The sequence below is a fragment of the Armigeres subalbatus genome, chromosome 2 (genome assembly GCF_024139115.2).
Source record: "Armigeres subalbatus isolate Guangzhou_Male chromosome 2, GZ_Asu_2, whole genome shotgun sequence".
In the NCBI taxonomy this organism is placed as follows: Eukaryota; Metazoa; Arthropoda; class Insecta; order Diptera; family Culicidae; genus Armigeres; species Armigeres subalbatus.
The window spans coordinates 328,550,333-328,567,298 of record NC_085140.1 but is presented as its reverse complement, the minus strand read 5'-3'; the positions used below and the strand labels follow the sequence as shown (position 1 = coordinate 328,567,298).

Here is a 16,966-nt window from a genome sequence, read left to right as displayed (position 1 = left end):
AATCCGCATGTTCCGGATGCTCTTTGCGATGTTTGTAGTTTACTTACTTTTCGCTTAAAATGTTATGTCACTCAGAGTAAATTTGTAATGGTAAATCAGACAGCTGAAAGTAGATAAGTTGGGAATTTTGAAAATATACAGAATGCGAACAATTGACTGCTTGCCGCAGTTTGTACTCATTATCAGTTGAGGCATGTTCACATGCAGTTTAAGCTGATTTCAAGCGAATATAATCGGAAAAACTTTTTGTCAAGGAAAAAGCTTATCAGGACACTCACTTGTATGAACCCTAATCAGCTAGCAGTACTTAGTAGTAGCGACTGATCTGAAAACTGTTCAAGAATCCGTCATAAAATGATTTAGAACCGATTCAACGGCGACGACGATTGATGCGACACAGTGGCAATAGCAGAGAAGAATTTAATCATGGCATGCAATAACCAGAGCCAGCTGTTGGCACTTCTTGGCACCGATAGGACGAATCCGTTTGCTATAGTTTGGAGAATACAGAGACAGTCAATTGATGTTTCACGTATATAATCCGGCGAAGTCTACCGATCCCTTACCATTGAATTGGCTTCCTGCCCAACGTTCAGCTTAATCTCGCGTTTATGAAGTGGTGGAGACGCATCAACAAATAGTCGATCATCGCCAGATTTAGAACGCGGGACTGCTACACCTTACTGTAGTCCAATGTTAGGTGACAATCGGAATGCAAGTTGAATCCCTTGTGACGTTTATAATCTATTAAGGGGTGATGGTTTTCTACTCTGCCGCTCGATATGATATTCCAATTGGCATCTTACGATGCAATATGTGAGCAAATCAATTTAACTACGATTTGAAAATATTTACTAGGTATGTTATCCTTTGTATCAGATTTCATTTGATTTAATGCCGACAAGGTTTATATAAAATCGAATAAAATTACATTTGGAGAGTTCTTAATTAGTCCAAAAACACTAAATCGACACCTCGATATTTTATCCGAATAAGCTGAAAATTTGGCAGGAAGCTTATTTTAATATAAGAATTGTGACTCTGTGCTGACCGGCTGCCGTCTAGTGTCAAAATTGGAACAGAATCGGTAACTTACAAATGCGCGTTCCAAACGAACACGACACACAGAAATACATAACACAACATTACGATTGAAACAACTATTGCGATTGTTGCACCAAACAACGTGGATATTGTGGATCCAATCTGCAAAGTTTGTACTGCTTCATTCAATTGAACATTCGTTTCTAAAAACTGTGTAAGACGAGTTTAGTACATTTCATTTAATTCCACTACGTTTTGTTATCTTTACAGATATGTACTTCGACCTCAACTGTGAGGCCGTCTTCAGTGTCTCGCATTTCACTCGACTTAAGTCGAAGGACACTGAAGACGGCCTCACAGTTGAGGTCGAAATACGCATCTATAAAGATAACAAAAAGTAGTGGAATTAAAAGGAATGTACTAAACTTGTCTTAAACAGTTAAAGACATTCCATTAAAAGAGCTTAAATAATTTTTCTGATTATTTTTCTTTCAATCCTGCATCGCATAATTGAAACAATATTCTTTTGACAACCATTTCCTAATATGGAAAAACTGTATAAACTGATCAACATAAATCATCCTGACTGCATGAAATGAGAATACAGCAGAGGTTTTGTTGATGACTCTTACTCCCCATTTAAGTAAATCGATTTTGTTTCTGTTACTTTTCTTCTTTTGATGGTCATCGTATACATAGCAAATAGTTTTGAAAACGTGTAAACGACGTGTAAAATTGCAGCTAATCCCAACAAACGAATTAACATTCGATATCCAATTTTATTTTGACTGAATTTTACAAGCAAGCATAGTTCAAATTTATTCTCATTTAACCCTTTCAAGCTCAAACTGTTTTAAGCCAGATTACCCATTAAATGTGATATGTTCTATTTGTTTTCGTGATTAATAATGGAAAACTGACAAAACAAGTTGAAAAATATTTTTACGGTATGTACTAGATCATCCAAACCGTCATTGAGTCCAGAACATGCGATCTACAGCCACGACTCTAGCTTTTTTTTGCTTTTCCAAGCTTGAATAAACGTTCAAATATGTTCATAACATATGTGCTGCTCGGGATGTTACCATTTCTGCATTCATGATGCTAACACGATGATACTTTTATGCCCAAGGAAGTCAAGACATTTTCCAAACGGAAAATTGCCTGGACCGGCACCGGGAATCGAACCCTCAGCATGGTCTTGCTTTGTAGCCGCGCATCTTACCGCACGGCTAAGAAGGTCCAGGTGACATGGTAAGTTCGTTTTGGGACATCCTGGGTTATCAAGCCGTCCTTGAGTGCAGAACATGCGATCTACAGCCACCACTATAGCTGTTTTCGTCACTTGAAGCTTGTATATGTATTCAACCTTATCCATAATACATTCTTGAAGATCAAGGAACATGTATAGATAGTTTTGGGATATTCTGGGTCATCAAAACCATCTTCTTTCATTAAAATGCGCTGAATTGCTTTGGTGGGCACAAATCAACCCACTAGCGACGTGAGGAGCTCCCGTTGACAAAGTTTCGCAGCAGATGTGATGAACAAGTTTGACCAATTTTTGCGACATTGAGAGACAAGAAACGCTACTTTGAAAGCTTAAGACCGTATATTCGCATATGAGTTTTCACAACTTTGTAAATTAATGTCCAAGTCGGGTGGTTTAATCCCCGGAAATAGGCAATTAACTTTGCCTGTCATAAGACGAGTTTATACAATCCCATTGAATTCCACCACTTAATTGTATCTTGACAGATACGTATTTCGACCTCAAATGTAAGGCCGTCTTCAGTGTCTCGTACTTGACTCGACTTGAAGTCGAGTCAAGTACGAGACACTGAAGACGGCCTTACATTTGAGGTCGAAATACGTATCTGTCAAGATACAATTAAGTGGTGGAATTCAATGGGATTGTACTAACTCGTCTTATGACAAGTGAAGACATTCCACTAAAAAGCTCAAAATAATTTTCTTATCAATTAACTTTGATTGAACTGAATGTCTTTTGGTTTTACAGGAGATGCAACGCACATTGTTCGTTACATATCGAAAATTTGAGTAACAGAAGAAGCCTTCGAAGCAGCTATAGTTCTGTAAAGTTTAGATGGTGCAGAAAATATAAAAAATATCTGACGATGTATTTTACCCACCCAGGAGCTGTACTGCACATAGTTCAATACATTTAGAAACTTACTACTTTCGCAGCTGTAGATTTCAAGTCTCGAAATCAAGGATAGTTTGGATGACTCAGAATATCTCAAAACTATCTTACCACATCCGTTGATCTTCCGGGAGGTCGAATGGTTATAATTGAGTTCATACTGAAGCTTTGAGAACCAAAAAGAGCTTCTAAGCAGCTGTAGATCTCAAGTTCCGGCAGTTTGGATTGCCCAGAATATCTAAAACTATCCCACGATATCCTTTGTCCTCCCGGGATATAATTGAATGCATATTGAAGCTTTATTACTGAAAAACGATTTTCTTGCAGCTATAGATCTCAATTTCCGAACTCATGGAACACAGTTTGGATGACGCAGAATATCTGCTGATCTCTCAGAAGATGCAATAGATATATTTGAATGCATATGGAAGCTTTAAGTATCGAATAAAGCCTCTAAGCAGCTGTACCTTTCAAGCCCCGAGCTCAAGAGAAGCTGTTTTGCGGTGCGTTTATATCCTTCTATAAGACGTAATAAACACGGTTGAAAACTCAAAAAAAAAACTTTGAGTAACGAAAAAAAAGCTTTTTTGCAGGTGTAAATTTCAAGTTCTGAACTCAAGGATAGTTTAGATGGCCTAGGATGTCCAAGGAAGTTTAACTTTACGGATAAGTTTGAAAAAAAATTTTATTTTTTGAAACAGTACGATCCACTGCCAACCCGATCAGGAATCCATAACAAAATTATAACTCAATTCTATCAATGGTTGTTATTTAAAACAACGTGTGTTATAATTAGATAATTCGATAAAAATGTGCTTTCGGCCAGTTTTATTTCATATCAAAATTATAACAACATTAGTTATGTATATTTACACAAAATAATTGCCTACATTTTTTTATATTGGAAAAAAAGCGGAGGTAATCACCTCCAGTATAACTTGAATCAATGTTCGATGTTAATAGCTAGTACAAAGTTAATTGCCTACATTATGGATGGAAATCCGGCGTTGTAGCATACCACAGTCTTATACGTGATGTAGGCAATTACCATGAAAGTAGATTTTTGTACCTCATAATCATATCAACGGTTGTTATAATGTTGAAATGAAGGTAACAACCTCTGATATAATTATGTTACGGCTAGAGGGAATTTTGATATAATTTTTGTTATTTTAACAACTAACCAGCCAATTTTATAACACATTTTGTTACATTATTTTTCTGAAATAAATAACTCCCCTTGTTATAATTTAGTTATGCATTCTTGATCGGGAATATGCCTAATATTTTCGCTTTCTTAACTTCACCGTGTTCATGACGTTCTAGGTTGTCATAGGGCCTTGATCGCCCATGCCTGTATTTTTTTCTGACCCCCATTTTAGCTGAAGATAGTGCTCACTTCTATCCATTGTGCAATTTTATATATCCTTTTATCTGTTCGGGTCATATACGACTAAGTGTCCGTAGGCCTACTTGTTTCGTTTATTTTACAGGCTCAGTTGTTTACGATAAGACTCTACGGAGTCAGAAGCTTATAAACAATTCCATTTTATTCTAAAGTTGTTTCTGATGTGCTGTGAGAAGCATTCCTGCGTGAGGTTTCCTTCGGTGGCGAACGGTATATGGAACCTGCCGTAGTTAGATCTCGTCGCTGATTCGCCATCCGTGATTGGTTTTTTCCTCCTCCTTCCTCATTGCGCTTACACAGTCCGTGTAGCCCATTACTCCTTTCCTCACAAAACAGATTCGATCAGTTTTATTTTTTAAAGACATTGTTTCCGCCATCTTCTCGCGTTCGATCATAGAATCGAGGATGGACACGGTTTCCGCTTGTTTTATTGCTTTCGACTCAGTGTCTAACTCAACTGCATCCTCTTCGACTACCTCATTTTCCATTATTTCTACTGACGATTGCTCTGGAATATGTTCGGTTTTGCCCGTCTCTGCTTTTCCCTACTTGCTTGCCATGATCCTGGTTTTCCCGACTCCTATTCTTCCATTGACCGATGACCTTCCTCTCGACTCACGAAGCATTTATTTCGAAACTCTTGGTAAAATATTCTGCCGGTCCAGTTTAGTACTTCAAGCGACGGTGGAGCTTCCTTCTGAACACCCCTCGCACACCAGTGAACATATGATCCAATCCTAAGTTGGGCGGAAATCTTTCCCGAATCACGCGCTCTGCTTTTTCGTATTCCACCAGACGCGATTCTCTTCGTCGACTTCCCCTCTTTTTAATAAAAGTGACAAGCAGAGGATTTCTTTTTAGTTTACCACCTCGGAATGCAAGTTCGCAGAGTGTTCTATCGTTCTGAAGTGTTAAACCACAAAGAAATCTGGTGCTTGTCACTTTTATTTAAAAGAGGGGAAGTCGACGAAGAGAATCCTCTCTTGCGACATACGCCCTTATTCCAGATAGAGCTTGAATTAAACTTTCTAGGTTCCAAATTTTTCTCCAATGGATCCTGCATTGCATCCAGTGTAACAAATTTAACAAACAGAGATATATTCATTGCTGTTTTGTAAACAGTTTCCATAGATGATACATCCACATCTAATTGTCGCACAAACCCGGCGATCTTAACCCAGCTTGACTGGGAAGCAGAAACATGGAAACGAAATTAAAGCGTATTCACTATCATTTCGCTCTCTATTATCTACCACGACAAATAAAGTAGGGCAACAAGCAGGTACCTGCAACGGTTGCCGTAGTCCGAAACCAATCTGCTGCTGACCCCGTAGGCCTAAAAGGGTTGAGAAATTATTAATGAGAAGCGAGAAGTGAGTCGCTTCAATTCTCACTTCCCACTAATAATTTCTCACTTCTCACTGTGAAAAGTGAGTAGACGTCTCTCTTCGCACTACTTACTTTTCACAGTGAGAAGTGAAAAGTGAGAAATGACTAGTGAGAAGTGAGACGTTTCATTTCTCCCTTCGCACTGTATAAAGTGAGTAGTGCGAAGTAAAAGTTTCACAGTGAGAAGTGAGAAGAGAGACGTCTCATTTCTCGCTTCACACTTCTCAAGTGAGAAGTGAGACGTCTCACTACTCATTTCGTACTTTTTACTTTTCACAGTGAGAAGTGAGAAATGATTAGTGCGAAGTGAGAAAAGAAACGTCTCACTTCTCACTATAAAAAAGACGTCTCACTTCATATTTCTCATTACTCACTTTCCACAGTGAGAAGTGAGAAATGAGGAGTGAGAAGTTAGCAGTAAGACGTCTCGTCTCCTATTCGACCGAATGACTTGTTCGGCTAAATGACCTATTCGGCCAAATGACCTGTTCAGCGGAATGACATGTTCGGCAAAACAAGTTTCAGCCTAGTGACGTTCGACCAAATAGCATTCGATCAAATGGCCCCTCTTTTAAATGTACATCCCTTTTTAAATGTATTTTCATGCATATATTTGGAGCATGCAAACGAAAGTAACATTCAATCGATCCTACCGTTCTTTGAATCCTCACGGTGAAAATGGGAAGAGCGAAGTAAGAAGGGAGACGCTTCTCTCCTCATTCATCGTTTCTCACTTCTTATTTCTCGCTTTTGCAGTGAGAAATGATCCATGAGAAGTGAGAAGTGAGACGTCAAATGACCTATTTGGCCAAATAACATAATAGGCCGAATGACTTGTTCAGCCAAATGACCTGTCCGGCCAAATGACATATTCAGTCAAATGACTTATTAGGCAAAATGACATATTCGCCCAAATGACCTTTTTGGCCGTATGACTTTCATCCGAAAGAGTTTCGGTCAAACGACCCTACCCCAATTTTAAATGACAACATATTTTTATATGTGTAGTCGATAAAGTAGTTTCGCAAAATTTTCGAAATATAAAACAACCATGTACACGAGGGTTCGGATTCATCACTCACTCACGCGATAACAGAACTCTCCACCATCCACTTTATTCGGAGAAATTACAGTGCGCCAACACCGACCGTTGCACTATGGGGGATCCCCATACAAGCGGGCGGTCAAAAATAAAATTTGACCTTTAGCGCAAGTTTTCGCTTGGTTTTAAATGGATTTGATCAAAATAGCAAGAAAATATCATTTTTAGCACCTCTCTCTCTCTCTCCTTTTAGAAGCGTCCATTAATCATGCATTTTTTTTAATAATAGTTCGATTAACGTGTCAAAGCAAAACAATTTGGGAACATTTAAAGTTTTATTCCGCTCTAGAAATGGTTTTCAAGATCGCATTACAAGAACTGACAATAAAACCCATTACTACAGGATTACCTTCTGATGACCACTTTAAGAGTAAGATATGTCCAAGTGGCCCTCTCTAGATTACCGCTATAAACCCCTTATAAGAGTATATAAAAATCCGTTTCAAGCCGCCCGCAAAAAAGGGAATTTGGCTGCGGCAGCTGTCAAAAATGTTGCTTTGAAAAAAGAGAAACAAAATCTTGCAAACAAATAATAACAAACTAAAGTGTTGATGAAAATCATGATGAGGATGACTACAAAATAATACTTTTTTAAGTTTTTTCTCCAATGTACTTTCATGGAAATGAGGTGCGCGCTCGATTTCATGGTGAAAGCTAGTGCAAAAATGAGATTAAGCACTACGCGCCCGCAAAATAATATAGTTTTGGGCAATGAATTTAAAATTATTATAATATCAATAACGTAAATCTTCACTAAACTAATTGATATTACACCCAGATATGTTTGTTTTTTATACCCTTTACCAAAAACGTGTCTTTTGCGGCGAAAACACCGTCTAATCATAAATTCCAGTGATGAATTTCATTGACTTGAAGATGGTTCTCTATTTCCAATATGGCCATCATAGATTTCGATTAGAAAAGTGTTGCTCTTATTAAACACCGTTATAAACCCTTTGCAATGTAAATATTCTTATTGGGGTTATTCATTTGACCACATTACGGTCCAGAATTATGGCTTTTTTCAAGCTTTAAAAATTGGACTTATTATGCTCTTCATTACAACCGTAGAGCTGCTAACAAGACCAGTCGGCATTTGACGTTTGAAGCTTTTCGTGCAGATTTATTCGAGGTTTATTGATAGCAATAAGATCGCCAATAAATCTGAGCAACTAGCCATGGTGACTGCTGTCATAAATCCGTTATAAGAATTAAATAAATCTAACAAGCATGAAAATTGTTACTTGGGAGGGGGTTGTCCACAAAGTTTTTTACAAACTTTTTTTTAAGGCCAACGTGGCCTCAACCCTTTATCGTCATTGTAGACATTTGTACAATAACATTCTCAGCCTAATTTATTCCAAGATATTCAATCCAATGAGAGTTTGCACTGAGCGGAATAGTTCCACACATAACCTTCTAACACCCACATTTTTGTATTCGCTCAAAATCACTATTTTGCTTTCTAAAATTGGTCTGAACACGTTTTGGGCAATTTAAGTTTCCCATTTGGAATTTTTAGAATTTTGTTTTTCTAGTTTTTTATTCAATAAATTGTGTTCTCGAATCTATTCATCTCTCTTCAATTTTTAACTTATTAGAATTTTCTTTCGTTTTCTGTCAGGAGATATGACAATAATCAAGTTATTAGCCAGAAGGGATAAGCCTTATTGGAAGTCCTTTGATAGGCCGATATGATATTTCGAAATTTCACGAAAGATTTTTTGATATGCCGCTATTTGCCATTATGTTCCATATTATTTGGGTGGTGCTAAGCACATACGAAGATTATATAGGAAAAACCGTGTAGAAATATTGAAACTCGGTAAATAACTCGCCCAGAAACCCTTTTTTCAAATAATTTGTTTTTAGCGATTCATCACATATATTAAGACCAGTCTTCACGAAAACATGAGCGGCGCTGAGCTTGAGTGCAGTTTTTGCAAGTTCATGTTCATCCCGAGCGCGCGTTCTCCTTCAAGCTCGTGTTCACCATCAGCATCGAACATGGGTGCGAAAAATGAACGCGGTGCGGCTCAGCTCAGGCTCGAGCTCAAGTTCAAAACTTGGGCTGTGTGCTCATCCAGCATGCTGTGTGCTCAGACTGTGTGCTTAGGCTGAGAACTGAGGCTGTGAGAAAGTTTTGGGCCGAGCGCGATGCTTTACTATTGCGGCACGTTTCGTATTCGCCATAGTTGAGCGGCATAGCAAAAAAAATACGAATCGGAGCTCGTATATGAAAACAAGTTATGGTTTCAGCATTTGCATTTGCGTGCGTCAAAACGGGAAAGAATCAAAACGTTCGCAAAAGTACCCATTCTGCGTGGCCCTTTAGTATGTGAAAAGCAAGCGTGTTATATTTTATAGTTGAAAATAATCCAAAACGTGAAGCAAACTAACTTTAAAATGAAAATTTAGTTTGTAAGCAAAGATGGTACATAACATTATTGTTTCTATCCAGCTTCATTAAAAGAATGAAACTCAATTGGGCAAACAAAGGAAATATAAAATCTTCCTAAAAACAAATGCATAAAAAGTGTACAATAAACGGATTAGTCAATTGATTGCCAGTATATTCATTGTGTTTGCTACATAAGATACACAAAACACATGTATACAATGGCAGGCATAGAAAAGCTTCAATTAAAACGGTTACTTTAAATGCTAATAGGGAACCCTTAGTTGAAAACAGGTTAAGTTGTAGTTGAAATGTAGACCAATTGAAGAAAAAAAAATGTTTCGATATTGTAGACCGTGTGTCAACTTACTTTGTTTTCCACAAACCCTCAACAAATTGTGTTGAACATATAGGGACACGGCAGGTATTTTCGTCTGTTCGTCATAGTCTCGAAAACCAATAAAAGAGACGCTTTTTAGTAAAACTCATACGTACCAAATCGTAAGCTCAGGAGAAACGTTCTGCTATAGTGGAGTTCTAGCAAATGTACGTTGCTTTCGTTGGTTTTAGCCCCTACGACGATGGACGGATTTTGTAGGTAGATACATAGTAAAGCACGTGAGTTAAAATTTATGCATTAGTTGTTCAATAATTCCGATTTCACATGGAGGCTTATATAATGAATACTCCTGATTGTTGATTATTGCATTATTGCAATTACCAAAATATGTACACACATTTCCATCTCAAGTAGAGAGAAATCCCTCAGTGCCGGACAACTTAGTCACATTACGTAAAATTTCTTAAAATTCGGGTACCCTGCATACACAAAATATACGATCCATATTTGATTATTTGAACATGTTTTCCGATGATGTACCTTGATAATGACTGAAGATAAAAAAAAATCACGGATTACAAAACCGTCCTCAAATATCGTAAACTTTAGCGGCATTTTAAAATATAACCCCGTTCCTACTCGCTTGAATCTAATACAATGAGGTCGGTCTTTGCGAGGGGAATACGTTCCACGTACATCCGCGTAGAACAACTTTGTGAAAACAATCGCGTAGAAAAACGGCGTAAATGTCGAAATTCGCTTAAAAAATCAAGTGATTTATGCAATCCGCTTAAAAAGCAACCCAAGAATACACATTCATAACACAATTTTTCACTTGTGTAAAGATAAGTCAGTGCAAGTAGTGCGATTTTTAAAGGAAATTATATAAAACTTGAAGTCCCCACCTTTTTCAAAGTCGAAAAAAAATTGCACAGGAAAGCAACCGAAAGAATTTTTGAAACTCTTCTCAACAAGTCTAAATGCTATTCAATTACAAATGGTTAGAAGTACGGGGTTGGACTTTTCTTATGCTTATGTTTTTCGTAGAATGTCCTTATACTCTGTCATTTAGGATATTTCAAATATCTACGCGCATAATAAGATGATACATAAGTTCCTTTTTAACTTTATGAACAAAGTATCATCGAACGATTGAAATTCAATTTTATATTAAAACTAGAGTTTGAACACCAAAATGCTAAGCCAAGCCAACCAAGCAATGTAGGGTAAGACGGTATAATATGCCCCCCCTAAGGCAATATCAATGAAAACTTTTTACTTTTCAACGTAATTTATGCATACTTTGTGTTATTTGGTAGTTCAACAAGTCGCAAATGCATTACCTGTGAGTAGTCATATAAAAATATTACTGAGAACACGAAATAAAGCTTTTTTGAAAAGTCGTGAAAAACTGGATTTCAAAAAGTGCCTGGGCAATACGCCCCACCGTAATCAAACACGTTTCATAGCCCTTCATTAGTATTTCATCTATCCCATAATAAAAAGGTTACAAATCCTTATGTGCTTGACATTAAAAAACCAACATAAGTCCATTTAAGCAGGTGTGAATTACATTTCAATATTGTCCATACAATTTGGAAGCGACTGCTGCAGGCTCGCTGCGCTTGTGTACAGTTGGTAAGGGCATACCGTCCTGCCTACACTGGGGCGTTTTGGCCAGTGAAACATGTTTTCGAAAATCGTTACATTTTTCAAGATGGAAGCAATTTTATATCATATTAACCACTGAGATAAGTTATTTTATTGCCCAACTGAGTGTTCCAGTGCAAGTTTTTCGGACAGTATGCTAGAGTCGCTCCAGAATGTTGAGCAAACAAACATGAAAAGTTACATCAAAACTGTAACTTTTTGTATTTTGCTATTATTTTCATTGTGTAATAGAAAAATACTTCCACATTCACATAGTATGATGGTTTTACAAATATTTATAGTTTCCAACTGATGTTTACCCTTAGTTAGGTATAGTTTTCTAGAAATCAAATGGGGGCGTTTTGGCCAGGTGGGGCGCATTATACCGTCTTACCCTATGTTGATTGCAACCGATGTTTTGTACCGTGCTCAAAGCGGCGCTCACAGCCGCGCTGAAAACATCAATGTTCGAGCGCCGCTGTGAGCGCGGTGCAAAACATGAGCATCCAGCCTACGCTCGGGTTCATGCTCATTTTTACGAGTGCACGTTCGAGCCCGAAGCGAATGTTCATTCGAGTGCGGCAGCACGGATAAACATTTGCGCGGGGCTGCACCTTGAAGACTGATTAAGACAGAAGTAGAAACTATACCTATCAACCATACATTCTGTTGGGCATAAGAACGATAGGCATGAGTACGTTATGCATTACGGCGGTAAGGGATAAAGTGCATGGATGAACGATTACACGACAATTATCAAAAACAATTTTCCCGAAAATAAGAATTCCACGAAAAGCAAATATTGATAGCATGATCGCAGTTAACAGTTTTGAAAGGTTACCCGATATAAGGCATATTACCAATTACAAAGGTCCCTTCTTTTGTGACTGGCCATTTCAAACAATTTTATTTTCGGGGGTATTTTATTTTCGAAATATGTTGTTCTCGGGGAAATATTTTTTCGGGCAAATATCATTTTCAATGGAATGTTGTTTTCGGAGGGGAAATGATATTTTCGAATAAATGTGATTTTTGGAGAAATGCTATTTTTGGGCCAATGTTATTTTAGGAAAAATGTTGAACTCAAGCAAATAATATTTACAAAGAAATTTTATTTTCGAAACAAGTTTTTTAGGGAACTTCATATTTTCGACGAAAATGTTAGTGGTTGAGAATCGGAAAAATCGGAAAAAATGCTATTTCAGGGGAAATGTAAATGATATTTCCAAGCAATAGCTATTTTTGGAAAAAAATTCAATTCGTGAAATTAAAAAAAAGTCAAATATTTTAAAGAATGGCGAATTTGAATTACGTCTGAAAAGATGAGTTAGTCTGGGGCTGCAATCCTCTGTAATAAAGACAAGAAAAACATGCCAAACATACATTATGTATAACATTCATTATGTCTACCGTACTTATTTCTAGCGTTGTGTGCTTCCTGTGATATAGGGTGGAAATCGGCTAGAAAGCACAAGACCGCATGCAAAAAGAGAGCTATGTAGAAATCGCTTTATGTGTTAGAAAGGTGAGCCGAAGCGCAGGAAGCTTTTCTCCTTAACAATAAATTGTCTTATACTTGAAAGAAATTGAATTTTTATTCCCCATATGAACTTGACAAGACCAATAACCTTTAATAAACCTCTTTGAAAGTAAGAACTCGTAATCCATACTAAAACGTGCATGGTTATTTACTGGTACTAAATAAGGACAATTGCTGCAAGAAATCAATTTATATTATTCTCCTGAATAAAACAACTGGTCGCGACAGAGCAGCCCTGAACACATTTATGAGTGTGAAGATGGTAAAAGTCATTTCCGAACATGAAGTTGCTGTCCGCTTAAGGAAACAAATTAAGAGATGGATTTCGTATTCACAGGATAATCACGCGAAAGTCAACCAACTCTGTTAATCTTGACCCATGGAAGATGTTGTTCAATGATTTGGCCGAACATATTACAATGACGTCTGATCCATATTTAAACCGAATAACTACTAGGTATTTTGAAGCATTACTCGATCTAAAAGCTGATAAAAATATTATCAATACCATTGGTAAACATACTTTGTTAATTATGAACCTTATTGAAAAAGGCATACACTCTATTTTCCATTTTATATCGTATGTAACATAATGTACAACATGAAAGGAATAAGGAAAATTATAGCGAATAGAAGGAAACAGCAGCTCCTAAACAAGTCTTCATTCAAATTCAAATTCAAACCAATTGACGCAAACCAATCTAATTCAAATCAGCGAAGAAAATTGATCGTATCAACGGTATCAGCATATTTTAGGCTTGAGTAATGACTGCTTCTGTCACGTTATCAGCCCGCACTGTCATTGTTTTCGAACGGCTTGCCTCTCGCTCCATGCTATCTATGCACATACCCTGTGATTAAAACCGGCCGCCCAAAGAGGAAGCGGGCACAGTCCAAAGCTGTACGATCCAGTTTAAACTGTCCTACCGCAATGATTATTCGAAACGCGGACACATTGGCCGGTCGCATTGCTGCGATCATTAGACATGTGCGACCCAATGGCCGCTCGAAGAGTGTCATCTTCCCCTGGCAACAAACAAACTGTCGCTCCTCTCCGGTATATGAGTTGTGGAACTAACGTGAACATGTGACAAGCCAACTTAAAGTCGTTGCAATGACGGCAATGATCGCATACTTGCGATTGGCGTTTTCGCGATGTTATATAGTCGCCGTCACACCAAACTGCATTCACAACATGATTTGCTTGTGACCTAATCAGCAACCGTGGAGCCAATGATGCTCGCCGGAGTCACAGAGCTTTCAATATGCGGGCTAGACCTTGGTCGAATACCACGTTCGCGTGCGCTCGTTTATCTTTTTTTTTTTTTTTGCAAATGGCAATGACGAATGGTTTCGGTACTAAGACGGACGATGGACAGCCGGCTTTACGCTATCAATTGACCATTATTGACTTGCCGGGGGTTGGCGCGGAAAAAGTGGTATTATCGATCTAAAAATATATTCTCTATTTGACAATGAAATTGAAATAGGCTTATTCTTGTGAGATATTTCAAGACCGAAAAAATCTTTAAAGAATTTAATACTGATAGAAAGAGCGAAATTATATTTTGATTTTTCTCTCATTTTTACAAATATATTGCGTAGAAACATTGTTTTCATTAAATTTTTTGTTATTTCATGGTTCTAATGTAAAGCATTACCAATTCTCTCGATAACGATTTTATTTTATTTCATTTAAGAATAATATGAGTAATTGTGATAAAACTGTTTTTTTTTTAATGAAATATATTCCTATTTGTTCATGATTTTGACGCGATAACCGATTTCTATAAGTTCTTCGCTCAATGCCAAGTCAGAATCCAAAAATCAAGACCAAGTTCAGGTGCAACTTTAAGTTTAGTTTGAAATTGAATTTTGAGATCCAGTTCACATCAAACTCACCAGTTCCTATTTTCCAGTTCTCCAGTTTCCAACATTCTATGAAAAATGTTCCAGCCCAATCCATACAGAATTTGATGAACCCAATTAGGTGAATTATTCGAAGCAATTTTTTCACTAACGAACGTCTCTAATTTAGGATCGGCATCATATGTACGTTTTAACACCCAGCTGTCCAGTAACGAACCTCCACTTGAAAAAAAATCCTAGATTGAAAACGGGAGATTGCGTGTCCCTCATGTGATGTCGATGTCGCAATTTTCCCCCGCTACAACAGAGATCATACGCATCGTCGTACGAACGGTCGGTCACCGTCGCAGCGTAATTGAGAACGACAAGTTGAACTGAAACGCGCCTCTTCCCATTAGGCCATCGAGACTAATTGGGGAAAATTGAGCCGCTGGAATTGTGAGGAGGCAGGCAATTCTATTAGGTTTATTAACTCGCGTCGCCAGTTCCACTTACGGTCTGGTGGCCTGGCAGCACTTGACACCGCCGCCGATATCTTATGGCCCGTGTTTGGGCGCGATAAAAATAAACGCATGCTTCGGAATGTCGCCCTGTCGACTGCGGAGTTGATCTGTTTGTTTCATATTCAATGGCTCCGTGAAAATGATTTTTGACGAGAGATACTTTCTGAGGAGACAATTTGCCTAATAAAAATGATGGCGTTCTTCGGTAACAGTCGCCGGTAGTGGGTATGGCACATGATTGTTGTTTATTAATGTTCGCGGCATATCAACCATATCCAACGAACCAGAAATAGCGAGAAATCATTATCGCAAATCAATTTTGTACAACAGCACAATCAATTGTGTACGGACAGCTGTAACCAGGTTGTTGAAAAACGAAAAACAAGCTTCCGAACAAAATGTGTTTACTCGTTAAGGCAGTTCTTTACGGTGTGTTTTTGGCGCGAAAATAGATAAATGTAACAATTCAAACCGCAAGAATTGCTCCCAACCTTGAGGCAGGTCGGCATTGTATATACCGTTCGGAAGGGGGAAAATGATTGGTGAATTGAGTTTGAACAGCAGTATTTCACATCGAATTAATATTTGGAATAAATGACTAGCGTAGCTTAATTTTTTGTTCTGTATTTTAAGGGACAATGCTACGTTTTCATTTGAAAAGGTTTACCTTCGAAGGTAAATTTGACAAACAAAACAAAAAATCCAACTTTGTAAGTTGACCTATCCTAGTAACGAGTCTAAGTCTGAAGCAATATTCAGTCAGAGAGGTTATAATCCGGTAGTTGTCACAAGCCTAGAAATTCTTGAAAAATCCCAGAGCTTAATTTTAAATATCTGCAAACGTTTCAAAATTGAGGAAATCCTTTATAAATTGTATCATTGCATTTAGTCGATATTTCCGAAAAATCTTAAGCATGTTTAGCACCCACTTGATGTATTTTGGAATACACCCATATTTTTACACGGTTTGGTTTTAGTCGTTTAGGACCTTCAGCTTCACTGAAACAATGAGTTAACCCCACGAAAAAAATCACAAAAAATCAAAGAAAATTCAAGTGATACTTAAAAAGCTGTGAAAGTTCGGGTTAACCGAGGAATTAATGAATTCCAACCGCGTAAAAAACCTGGGGGTACGCACAATTGTTTCTGGGAGACAACATCTTTGATATTTTAAATATATTTGTACGATTATCTCACCACTATTTATCCTTCTTTAACCCTATCCGCACAGATGGTAGCCATGGCGAACCCGGCCGACAACCCGGAACCTCCTACGATAACCACAACCACCGCCCAGGAGGAGAAACTGTCCACCAAACCGCTCAAATCCAGCACCGAGAGCCTCAACTCGGACTCCAATGGAAACCCGAATCAGCTGACGCGGAAGGCCGCCATCATGCAGGTCACGATGGCCGTCGTCGCCAACATCACCATCATCTCGTCCGGCATGGGACTGGGATTCCCGTCGATTGCCATGATTGAGCTCACCAATTCGACCAGCTCGGTAATGCTGACCGAAAATCAGGCTTCCTGGTTCGGTAAGTGTCGCCATCGCACAG

At 38.0% G+C, this 16,966-nt stretch overlaps 1 protein-coding gene across 2 annotated transcripts in view; it reads left to right on the top strand.

Moving 5' to 3' along the window:
• LOC134212736 (facilitated trehalose transporter Tret1-2 homolog) overlaps window positions 1-16,966 on the top strand; it is a 57,248-nt gene that overhangs the window by 28,279 nt on the left and 12,003 nt on the right. For both annotated transcript variants that reach the window (XM_062690838.1, XM_062690839.1), the window contains exon 2: window positions 16,639-16,945. In XM_062690838.1, the coding sequence (XP_062546822.1) occupies window positions 16,639-16,945 (307 nt within the window). The remainder of the gene's footprint in view (window positions 1-16,638; window positions 16,946-16,966) is intronic.